A 12,205-nucleotide genomic window follows, 5' to 3' on the forward strand; every position below is an offset into this window, starting at 1 on the left:
CTTTTTTAGATTCTCTTCCCATATAGGTCATTACAGAGTACTGAGTAGAGTTCCCTGTGCTATATAGTAGGTTCTTATTAGTTATGTTTTGTATATAGTAGTGTGCATATGTCAATCCCAATCTCCCAATTTTTCCCTCCCCCCCGTGCCCCTTGGTAACCATAAGTTTGTTTTCTATATCGGTGACTCTGTTTTGTAAGTAGGTTCGTTTGCACCATTTTTTTAGATTCCACACATAAGGGATATCATATGATATTTGTCTTTCTCTGTCTGACTTACTTTGCTCAGTATGACAATCTCTAGGTCCATCTGTGTCAGTGCACATGGCATTATTTCATTCTTTTTTTATGGCTGAGTAATATTCCATTGCATATATGTATCACGTCTTCTTTGTCCATTCCTCCATTGATGGACATTTAGGTTGCTTCCATATCCTGGCTATTGTAAATAGTGCTTGTATGCTGCAATGAACACTGCGGTACATGTATCTTTTTGAATTATGGTTTTCTCCAGATATATGCCCAGGATTGGTTTTGCTGGATCATATGGTAGCTCTATTTTTAGTTTTTTAAGGAACCTCCATTATGTTCTCCATAGTGGCTGTACCAATTTACATTCCCACCAACAATGTAGGAGGGTTCCCTTTTCTCCACACCCTCTCCAGCATTTACTGTTTGGAGATTTCTTGATGATGGCCATTCTGACTGGTGTGAAGTGATACCTTATTATAGTTTTGGTTTGCATTTCTCTGACAGTGACATTGAGCATCTTTTCATGTGTCTCTTGGCCATCTGTATATCTTCTTTGGAGAAATGTCTATTTAGGTCTTCTGCCCATTTTTAGATGGGGTTTCCTTTTTTTTTTTCGGATATTGAGCTGCTGTTTGTATGTTTTGGAGATTAATCCCTTGTCAGTCACTTCATTTGCAAATATTTTCTCCCATTCTGTGCGTTGTCTTTTTGTTTTGTTTATGGTTTCCTTTGCTGTGCAAAAGCTTTGAAGTTTCATTAGGTCCCGTTTTTGTTTTTATTTTCACATTAGGAGGTGGATCAAAAAAGATCTTGCTGCAATTTATGTCAGAGAGTGTTCTGCCTTTGTTTTCCTCTAAGAGTTTTATAGTATCTGGTCTTACATCTATGAATTTGATAAAGTTGCAGGATACAAAATTAATACACAGAAATCTCTTGCATTCCTATATACTAACAATGAAAGATCAGAAAGAGAAATTAAGGAAACAATCCCACTTACCATCACATCAAAAAGAATAAAATACCTAGGAATAAACCTACCTAAGGAGGCAAAAGACCTGTACTCAGAAAACTATAAGATACTGATGAAAGAAATCAAAGATGACACAAGCAGGTTGAGAGACGTACCATGTTCTTGGATTGGAAGAATCAATATTGTCAAAATGACTGTACTACCCAAAGTAATCTACAGATTTAATGCATTCCGTATCAAATTACCAATAGCATTTTTTTCACAGAATTAGAACAAAAAATTTTGCAATTTGTATAGAAGCACAAAAGATGCCAAATAGCCAAAGCAATATTGAGAAAGAAAAATGGAGCTGGAAGAATCAGGCTCCCTGACTGCAGACTATATTACAAAGCTACAGTCATCAAGACAGTATGATACTGGCACAAAAACAGAAATATAGATCAATGGAACAGGACAGAAAGTCCAGAGATAAACCCATGCAGCTATGGTCAACTAATCTATGACAAAGGAGGCAAGAATATACAATGGAGGGAAGACAGTCTCTTCAATAAGTGGTGCTGGGAAAACTGGACAGCTACATGTAAAATAATGAAATTGTAATGTTCTCTAACTCTATACACAAAAATAAACTCAAAATGGATTAAAGGTCTAATACTTTTTGATAGAATTATTTCTGTATGGAATTGTCCTAAGTGGATTTTATAAAACGTCAGTTGATATGACTTAAGATTCTGGGGTTTTTCCCCCGTTTTAACTTTTTACTAATTAAATGTTCAACATACCAAAAAATTGGAAGGGTATGACAGCTGTCATTAGATTCAACAGTTTTAAACATAGCCATATTTGATTTACCAGTCTTTGTATTTTTATGTGTGTGTTTCTCTGCTTTCTGAAAGTGTGTTGCAGATGTCATGACACTTTATCCCTAAATCTTTCAGCATATATCTTCTAAGAATAAGGGTATTTCCTATATAATCACAGTAGCATTAGCTTACCTAGGAAAATTAATAATTATATAATATCATATAACACCCAAATCCAGTTCATGTTAAAGTTTACCCAAGATCCCTTCCTTCCTTCCTTCCTTTCACCAGGATCCAATCTGAGATTCATGCATTGTACTTGCTTTCTCTTAGTTCCTTTTAATTAATTAATTAATTAATTATATTTATTTTTAGCTGCATTGGGTCTTCATTGCTGTGCACGGGCTTTCTCTAGTTGCAGTGAGTGGGGGCTACTCTTTGTTGTGGTGAGCGGGCTTCTCATTGTGGTGGCTTCTCTTGTTGTGGAGCACGGGCTCTAGGCATGTGGGCTTCAGTAGTTGTGGCACGCGGGCTCAGTAGTTGTGGCTCACAGGCTCTAGAGTGCAGGCTCTGTAGTGTGGAGCATGGGCTTAGTTGCTCCGCAGCATGAGGGATCTTCCCAGACCAGGGCTGGAACCCATGTCCCCTGCATTGGCAGGCAGATTCTTAACCACCGTGCAACCAGGAAGCCCACTTCCTTTTAATTTAGCACAGTTCATCTCATACTTTCTTTTGGTCTTAAAAACATTGTTATTTTATGTTATTTTATGAATTATACTACATATTTGTAAAGGAGATACTTTATTCTTTTTGAATTAGCAAGTAACTGTAGAATACTTTTTTGCATTACATGAATATCCTGTTCCCTAGTACCTTTCACTTAATGGTTTTAGTGTCCATTGATGATCCTTGCCTAAATCACTTATTTCCCTGGAGGTTGCCCCCCAGAAAGGTGATTTTTTTTTTCCTTAAACACAAGATAGCATATTGTATACATTCTTCTGCAACTTTGTTTTCACTTAAGGACACCATTCTATCCATATAGAAAAATTTCCCCTTAAGAGTTTTTTTCCATCTTATATATAAAGAGGTATTATTTTGAATAGGCTTTACATTCATTCATAAAAGTACAAAATTTGAGAGGTATCTTCTTCCCATGAGGCAGCCACTGATAACAGATTCTTTTGTTACCATGTGTATTCTTCCAGATGTACTTTACACGTGTGTATATTCTTTCTAGCACTCCTATATATAAAGGTAGTTGCTATACATACTGTACCGAGCCTTGAGTTTTTCTTTCTTTTTTTTTAATAGTATTTAAAAATTTTATTTATTTACATTTACACGTATTTTTGGCTGTGTTGGGTCTTCGTTGCTGTGCGCAGGCGTTCTCTAGTTGCGGCTAGCAGGGGCTACTCTTGGTTGGGGTGCACAGGCTTCTCATTGCGGTGGCGTCTCCTGTTGCAGAGCACGGGCTCTAGGTGTGTGGGCTTCAGTAGTTGTGGCACGCGGACTCAGTAGTTGTGGCTCGTGGTCTCTAGAGCAAAGGCTCAGTAGTTGTGGCACACGGGCTTAGTTGCTCCGCAGCATGTGGGATCTTTCCAGACCAGGGCTCAAACCTGTGTCCCCTGCATTGGCAGGCGGATTCTTAACCACTGTGCCACCAGGGAAGTCCGAGCCTTTAGTTTTTCATTTAACAGTATCTCATGGAGATTATTTTGTATTAGTACAGTGTAGATTTCCTTATCCATTTTTATAGCTGTGTATTATTCTGTTGTAAAGATAAGCCATAATTTATTTAGCCAATCCTCTATTTACATTTTTCTAATCTTGTATAAAAACAGTGCTATAGGGAATAATATGTGTCATTTTGTACATAAAGGTGTAAATTTGTACATCTGCAGTATAAATTACCAAAATATGGGTGGTTGTGTCAAACAGTATGTGCATTTGTAACTTTGACAGCAGTTACGAAATCACCTTCCATAAAGGCTGTACTAATTTTACATTCCACCAACAATGGAGGAGGGTGTATGTGATCAAATTGCCCAGTCTCAGTGAAGTTTTAACTTGCATTTCTCTTATTATGGGGTGAGGTTGAGCATATTTTCATATGCCAAGAATAATATTTTTTTTTCTGATACAGTGTTTTTAAGTGCTGGATTTTGTGTAACCACTAAGAATTTAACATTTTTGAGGCTGTACTCTGCAGATATTTAAAGCAAGAAAAGACGAAATTTAGAGGTTAAGATTAGAAACTCTGGAGTCTTAGGTTTATATCTTTGGCTTTGCCACTTCCCAGCTGTGAGACCTTAGGCAACTTATCTAACCTCTCATTGTCACAACTTCCTTATCTGCAGAACTTGTAGAACTTTTTGTATGTGTTAAATCAGATAATACAGTGAAGACCTTTCACTGTACTTTCATAAAGCACAGTGCCTAGCACATAGTAAGATCACAGGAATGTTAGCTCTTATTAGTATGCATTTGTTCAAAAAATGCTATGCTTATAATTATATAATAATAACTAATTTTTTGGGCTTCCCTGGTGGCGCAGTGGTTGAGAGTCTGCCTGCCGATGCAGGGGACACGGGTTTGTGCCCCGGTCCGGGAAGATCCCACATGCCGCGGAGCGGCTGGGCCCGTGAGCCATGGCCGCTGAGCCTGCGTGTCCGGAGCCTGTGCGCCACAACGGGAGAGGCCACAGCAGTGAGAGGCCTGCGTACGGCAAAAAATAAAAATAAAAATAAAATAAAATAAAATAAAATAATAAAAAAAAATAATAATAATTTTTATTAGAGAATTGAAAGAAATAGGCTAAAATATTGCAATTAAGTAACTGATACTAAAAATTATGGGTAATTTGTGTTATTTAAAATATTTTCTAATACCTAATTTTTCTGTAATAGGAATGTATTTTGTAATAGAAAAATATGGTATACCTTTTTTTTTAGAAAGGGAAAATGTTCTCAGGTTTATTGAGATATAACTGATATATAGCACTATATAAGTTTAAGGTATGCAGCATAATGACTTGACATACATATATTGCAAAATGATCACCACAATAAGCTTAGTTAACATCCATCACCTCATAGAGTTACCAAAAAACTTTTTTTTTTCTTGTGATGAGAACTTTTAGGATCTACTCTCTTAGCTACTTTCAGATGTACGATACAGCAAGTGTTAACTATAGCCATTGGGTTGTACATTACATCCCCAGTACTTATTTATCTTTCAGTGGAAGTTTGTACCTTTTGACCACCTTCATCCTATTCCCCCTCTGCTGACCCCCAGCTCTGGTAACCACAAATCTGATTTCTTTTTCTATGAGTTTGTTTGTTTGTTTGTTTTTTTAGATTCCACATGTGAGATCATATGGTATTTGTCTTTCTCTGTCTGACTTCATTTAGCACAATACCCTCAAGGTCTGTCTGTGTTGTCGCAAATGTCGCATTCATTATTGTTAAATGATTAATTATTTTATTAAAACCTCTTCCTTCTTTTCCCCATTATAGACAGAGAGTGCATGGGCTGAAGAGTACTCTGAAAAGAAGAAAGGGTCCCACAAGCGTTCAGCGTCGTGGGGCAGCACAGATCAACTTAAGGAGGTCAGAGAAATGGTTCCAAGGAAGTGGGTGTGGAAATTTGATCCCTTCGTTGACTAGTTCCTTGAAGTTGTGAGCAGCAAAGATTTGTCAGTTTCCATTGTTTTTTAATTTTTTTTTTTTTGGTTTTTTGTTGGTGGTTTTGTTTACTTGAGAAATAACAGAAAAACAGTTATTATGTTGAATAAAGATTTGAATGGGGAAATGTATGCATAAGTTGCTTGATTATATGTTTTTCTTTATTTTTAATGAGAGTCCATAGCTGTTAATATAAATGTCAAATGTATAAGATTGCAGTGATACAACAAATTCACACTTACTATTTCTATATACAGTGGTAGTATTTCTGAATTTCAGTAACCCAGTATAACCAAGTTGATTATGGCCCTGTGCTATGATTAACATTTTTTGTGCCTATAATTAGGACATTTGCATTTTATACATAATGTAGCAATAAAACAGAAAAATTCAGTCAAAGAATAATATAGGATATTGATAGAAATTGTATTTGTTATTTACAGATTGTATCTGAATGTATTTCATGGCTTGAGTTGATTTTTTTTAACAGAGCTGATGTTTATTATGTTTATTCATAATTTGATTATGCTCAGTGGACAGCACATCTCCAGGAACCTCCCAGAGCCTGGGGAGCTTGAGTTGGTTTTTAAATAATACTGTTTACTTTTTGGAGCTGTTGAAGGTTAGGTGTTTGTTAAAGAAATCTAATTATAAATAAAATGTGACTCGTAAGTAAAATGAGAGAATACTTATCCTTATTTTTGAATTCTTTGTGAAAGCTATAATGTATAATATAATTTATTCTAAATGCTAAAAATTTCATTTGTTTAGTACTTGGGAAGCTTAAAGGCTCAGAATAGTGTTGGAACATAATTTTTTCTTTGAAAGAAAGATATACATTTATGCATATACAGATGTGTGTGTGTATATCTATATGTGTATATAGATATATATATATAAATTTTTTACAATAAATCAGATTTTTGTGGGATGGTTTAAAAACTCAAGAGATTTATTAAGGCTGAATTTTACTGGTTCTTATTAAGCATGGGTATGTTTTATGTAATGTGGAAAACACTCTGACATACTTGTTATTTTTCCCTTTTTCAGATTGCAAAATTACGCCAGCAGTTGCAGAGAAGTAAACACAGCAGTCGGCATCATCGAGATAAAGAAAGACAGTCTCCATTCCATGGCAACCATGCAGCTATTAACCAGTGTCAGGTAGGAGCACAGATACCATAAAATCCAGACAAGGGATTTGTTGTTTTCCTGGTGATATGTTATTTCATAGGTAACTGTTCAGGATAAAAATGTCTAAAACTATATTTGAAACAGTGATTAAATACTGAACCACAGCCTTCATTTAAAAAAAAACCAGAATATTAAGTTGACAAAATGATATTTTCCTTTAGTGATCTGTGATATGACTTCTAATAATTATAGCTAGTTACGTATTTTAGTTTACTATATTTTCGTCTTTATCAGTTTAGTATATTGGAGGCAGAATAATAGACATAATCATTGGCTGTGGAACCAGACCCTGGATAAGTAACCTGTTCTAAGTCTCAGTTTCCTCATGTGAAGAGAGAGGATAATAATGATACCTGGAGCATAAAGTCTTTTAGTAGGGAAAATCTTTAACTGCTTTGATTCTTTAATTGAACTCTATGAACTGCTCCTGATGGCTCACTCACAGAGCATTTCTCTTAAACTGAATTGAAATTAGATGAGGTCCCTTAGCAAGGAGAGAGCAAGAAATAGTTTGCCAGCTCCACTTACAGGTTGATAGCTTCTGATGATTCTCAAGTGTATGTGGATTGTTTTCAAGAGAAGGTATGGGTAGAGGTACATATTTTTTTCAAATTGATTGTGTCTTAAAATATTGATGCATGGGTCAATTTTTTTTTTTTTTTTCCGGTACACAGGCCTCTCACTGTTGTGGCCTCTCCCGTTGCGGAGCACAGGCTCCGGACGCACAGGCTCAGCGGCCATGGCTCACGGGCCCAGCCGCTCCGCGGCACGTGGGATCTTCCCAGACTGGGGCACGAACCTGTGTCCCCTGCATCGGCAGGCGGACTGTCAACCACTGTGCCACCAGGGAAGCCCCATGGGTCAAATTTGATTCCACAAATTTATAGTTTGATTGTAGTTTCCAATAGCTTTTTTCCATATATAAGGCATTTTTAGTTATAACATACGAATATACATTAATGCATTTAAAAACCTAAACAAACTGCATTTATATTTGGAGAAATAGAAAATGCAAAATTGACAAAACAAGAAATGAAAAGTTTGAATAGATTAATAATTGTCAAAATTGGAATACTAATTATTCCGCTCACTCTCAAAGGCTACAGACCCACATGGTTTTACAGGTGAATTTGCCAACCTTCCACTTTCTCTTTAATTCATCCATAAATAATTTAGATGTGTTTCTAAGAGATAAGTCCAATTCTTATTTCCAATCCATATTTTTACTCCAAGTAGAATAGAGGTTAAGATTGAGTTTTATTGAATTAAGTGATGGGTTTTAGCAGTTTATAACTTTCTGAAGTGATTTTTTTTAAAGTTGCATTAAAATTAGCAATTAAAGCAATAAAATTATCCAAAATTTTCTTCATTTTTTCCCTTGCAAGTTGAATTTGCTTCATAAAGATTATTGAAGTTTGCATGAACTTCATTTTTGTCTAATTCTAAAATGTCTCTGTGGAGAAGGTGAGGACTAGAAAATATAGTAACTTGAAAAATAAATTCATGTAGCTTGACTTTTGTACACTTGACACAACAAACATTTTGACTACTTGACTTGCTTTAGTGTTAATAGCCAATCAGAGATCAGGCACGTGTGCATCATGATAGCTATGGTAGTAGTATTCATATTTAATTGAAACTTTGAGACTGTGAACATGAAAATATCATTCAGTAAGTCATGGGTGTGGCTTTGTTTAGTGGATTCTGTCTCTCGTGGAGAAAGTACCAATTTGAGATACGTATGCTTTGAGGCTATTCCTCCATCCACGTAACATTTATTAAATGTTGCCATATAACTCGTACTGTAGTACTCATAAGGGGATGCAGTGATAAATGAAATATTGGGGCTTTCTCCCCACCAAATCTCAAATAGATGTAAGTAAACAGTTAATTTTTACACAGTGTATTGAGTGTGTTGATCAGGGAGTGTTCAGAGTGCTATAGAAGGGATATATCCTTGGACTGGCCATGAGCCATCTAGAAAGACTTCTAGAGAAAATGGTGTCTAAGTGGTCCCTGAAGGATAAGTAGAATTTAGCCAATTTTCTGGACGTATAAGAAATCATGGCTTCAGGTAGGGGTGGTAGTAAGAGATTAGGCTAGAGAGGTAAATAGTAGCCAGATCTGAAAGTCTTCATGTCTCAGTTGTTAAGAAATTCGGACTTTGTCCTTGAGGCACCAGAGAACTATTTTCTACAATTCAGGGGGTTGATAGGTGATCAGATACACATTTTGTCATGATCATTATGGGTTCAGAGTAGAGAATGAATTTGCAAGAGGACAAGATTAGAGGCAGGAGACCATTTGAGAATAGATTTATAATCCACGTAAGAAATGATGGTGAACTAAAGTAAGGGAGAAATTGTGGAGCTGGAGAGAGTGGACAAACCTGAGTGATATTTAGAAACTAATAATTAATAATTGAAGTCTATTAAGTGCTTACAATATGGGAAGCAGTCTACTCTACTTTTGTGTATATTATTAGCATTTAATCCTCATCTTTGAGGTGGAGATTGTTATTATCCCCAATTTACAGGCAAGGAATTAAGCCCCAGAGAGATCAAGTATCTTGTTCAAGGTCATATGAGACAGAACTGGGATTCTAATCTAGGCATTTTGACTTCAGAGTCTGAGTTTTTAAACTTTGTTAGCTGATGGTTGATGAGATGGGAATGATGGAGACATAGGAGTAAAAGATAAGGCCAATTCTAGCCTTTAAAACATGATTTAAAAAATATATCTACCTTCCTCACATCATGTACAAAAGTAACTCAAAATGGTCAAAGGCCTAAATATAAGAGCTAAAACTAAAAGCTCTTAGATGAAAACATAGGCATAAATGTGACATAGGATTAGGCAATGGTTTGTTAGATATGACACCAAAAGCACGAGCAATAATAGAAAAAGTACATAAATTGCACTTTATCAAAATTGAAAACTTTTGTGTTTCAAAGGACACCATCAAAAAAGTGAAAAGACATTCCACAAAATAGGCAAAAATATATATAAATCATATATCTGATAAAGCACTTGTATCTAAAATATATAAAGAACTCTTGCAACTCAATAATGAAAAGACAAACAACCCAATTTGAAAATGGGCAAAGGATCTAAACAGAGAGTTCTCCAAGGAAGATATACAGATAGCCAGTAAGTATGTGAAAAAGATACTTAGCATTATTTGTCAATAAGGAAATGCATACACATTCCAGTGAGATACTATTTCATACCCACTAGGATAGCTAAAACTAAAAAGACAGATAACAAGTGTTAGTAAGGATTTGGAGAAATTGGAACCCTTATTGCTGATAGGAATGTAAAACGGTGCAGCCATTTTGGAAAACATCCTGGCAGTTCCTCAAAAGGCTAAATAAACATAGAGTTCCTTTATAGCCCAGCACTTGCTCTCCAAGGTATGTACCCAAGAGAATTGAAAACATACGTTTACATAAAAACTTGGACACAAATGTTCATAGCAGTGTGGCTCACAGTAGCCAAAATTTGGAAACAACCCAAATGTCCATCAACCAATGAATGGATAAATAAAATGCAGTAGGGCTTCCCTGGTGGCGCAGTGGTTGAGAGTCCGCCTGCCGTTGCAGGGGACACGGGTTCGTGCCCCAGTCCGGAAGATCCCACATGCGGCGGAGCGGCTGGGCCCGTAAGCCATGGCCGCTGAGCCTGCGCGTCTGGAGCCTGTGCTCCGCAACGGGAGAGGCCACAACAGTGAGAGGCCCGCGTGCCGCAAAAAAAAATAAATAAAAAAAATAAATAAAATGCAGTATATCCATACAATGGAATATTATTCAGTCATAAAAAGAAATGGAGTACTGGTACATGCTACCATATGGGTGAACTTTGAAAGCATTATGCTAAGTGAAAGAAGCCAGGCACAAAAGAACACATATTATATGATTTCACTTACATGAAATGTCCAGAATAAGCAAACCCATAGAGACAGGTTGTAGATTGGTGGTTGCCTAGAGCTGGGAAGGTTGGGGGGAAATAGAGAGTGACTGGTAATGGGTGAGGGACTTATTTTTGGTGTGATTCTAAGATCAATTGTGGTAATGGTTGTACAACTCTGTTCAATAACCATTCAGAAGCAAAAGTTGTACACTTTAAACGAGTAAGTTGTATGGTATTGTGAATTATTTTTCAATAAGCTGCTGCAAAAAAAATCTACCAACCAACATAAAAAATAAGTAGATAAAGTACAAATATAATTGTCTGGAAATAATAGATTAGATGCTAACACAGAACCCAAAAGTAACCTGGGAGATCATGTAGCTAGAGGATGAGCACAGGTGCCCTGAGATCAGACTGTTTAGTTTAAATCTGGGTCCTGCTTCTTGTTGGCTGTATGAAGTTCCTCGGGTTCTCTCTGCGTTATAGTATTACTTGTTACTGTGTTATACTGAGGTTTAAATGCGATAGAATGTTATAAAACAGTTAATGCAATTCTTGACCCATAATAACTGCTCAGTAGATCTTAGGTCGCTTCCAGTTGGATTTTTCACTAGGCTTCTCTGCCAATTTCATATTGGAAGTTATTTTCTAAAGCTTTTATTATCATAAAAATATTTACATGCTTATTACAAAAATTTTAGAAACTAAAAAAGTCAAATAAAAAGATTGTCTCAATCAAGGTGTTATTTTTTTTAAATCAAATAGGAAAAATATCATCCAGAGTCTCACTCTTTAAAGACAGCTATTCCTTACATTTTTTCTTCTTTTTCCTTTCTCATTCCTTGTTGAGATCCTACCATATGTTAGACTTCATATATTTAAAAAATTTTACTTAATGTGGAAAAATGTTTGTTATTACAGATGCTTCAGGAACATTTTTAATGTTTCAGATTCTGTAGAGCATTTCCCTAATTTTGGCTATTTAGTTGGGTCGAGTTCCTGTGTGCTTAAAACTTTTTATATATTTATACTTTCCTAGGGGTACATTTTCCATTATTTGGTTAAGAAGTTTGAATATTTGGGGGGGCTCTTTAACTTTTCTCTTCAGAGCCTTTCCAAGTTATTACAGATTTTTGGTTTGGAGGGGTTTTTTTGTTTGGAGAAGATTATTGGGAAATTCCTTTAGTATCCCTTAATGATCAAGGACAGTATTGCTCTGCTGATAGCTCATAGTCTATAACCACTGGTTAACAAAAGATCTTTTTCTTGGGCTTACAATGGATTTTTGCAGTTAGAAAAGAATTCTCACATACCTTTTTGAGTGGTTCTTTCCCTGGAAATTTGGGGGGTGGGGAACTATTTGTTATGAAGAATAAATGCTGCCAAGTTTTT

The 12,205-nt window shown here is 36.0% G+C and overlaps 1 protein-coding gene across 1 annotated transcript in view; it reads left to right on the top strand.

Annotated features, from left to right (window-relative positions):
* The window catches only part of FAM117B (family with sequence similarity 117 member B), an 89,803-nt gene that overhangs the window by 53,643 nt on the left and 23,955 nt on the right, over window positions 1-12,205 (top strand). Inside the window, exons 3-4 of the mRNA XM_079923589.1 lie at window positions 5,543-5,635; window positions 6,761-6,874. Coding sequence (XP_079779715.1) covers window positions 5,543-5,635; window positions 6,761-6,874 — 207 coding nt within the window. The remainder of the gene's footprint in view (window positions 1-5,542; window positions 5,636-6,760; window positions 6,875-12,205) is intronic.

This window comes from Stenella coeruleoalba (assembly GCF_951394435.1).
Source record: "Stenella coeruleoalba genome assembly, chromosome: 6".
Taxonomy (NCBI): domain Eukaryota; kingdom Metazoa; phylum Chordata; class Mammalia; order Artiodactyla; family Delphinidae; genus Stenella; species Stenella coeruleoalba.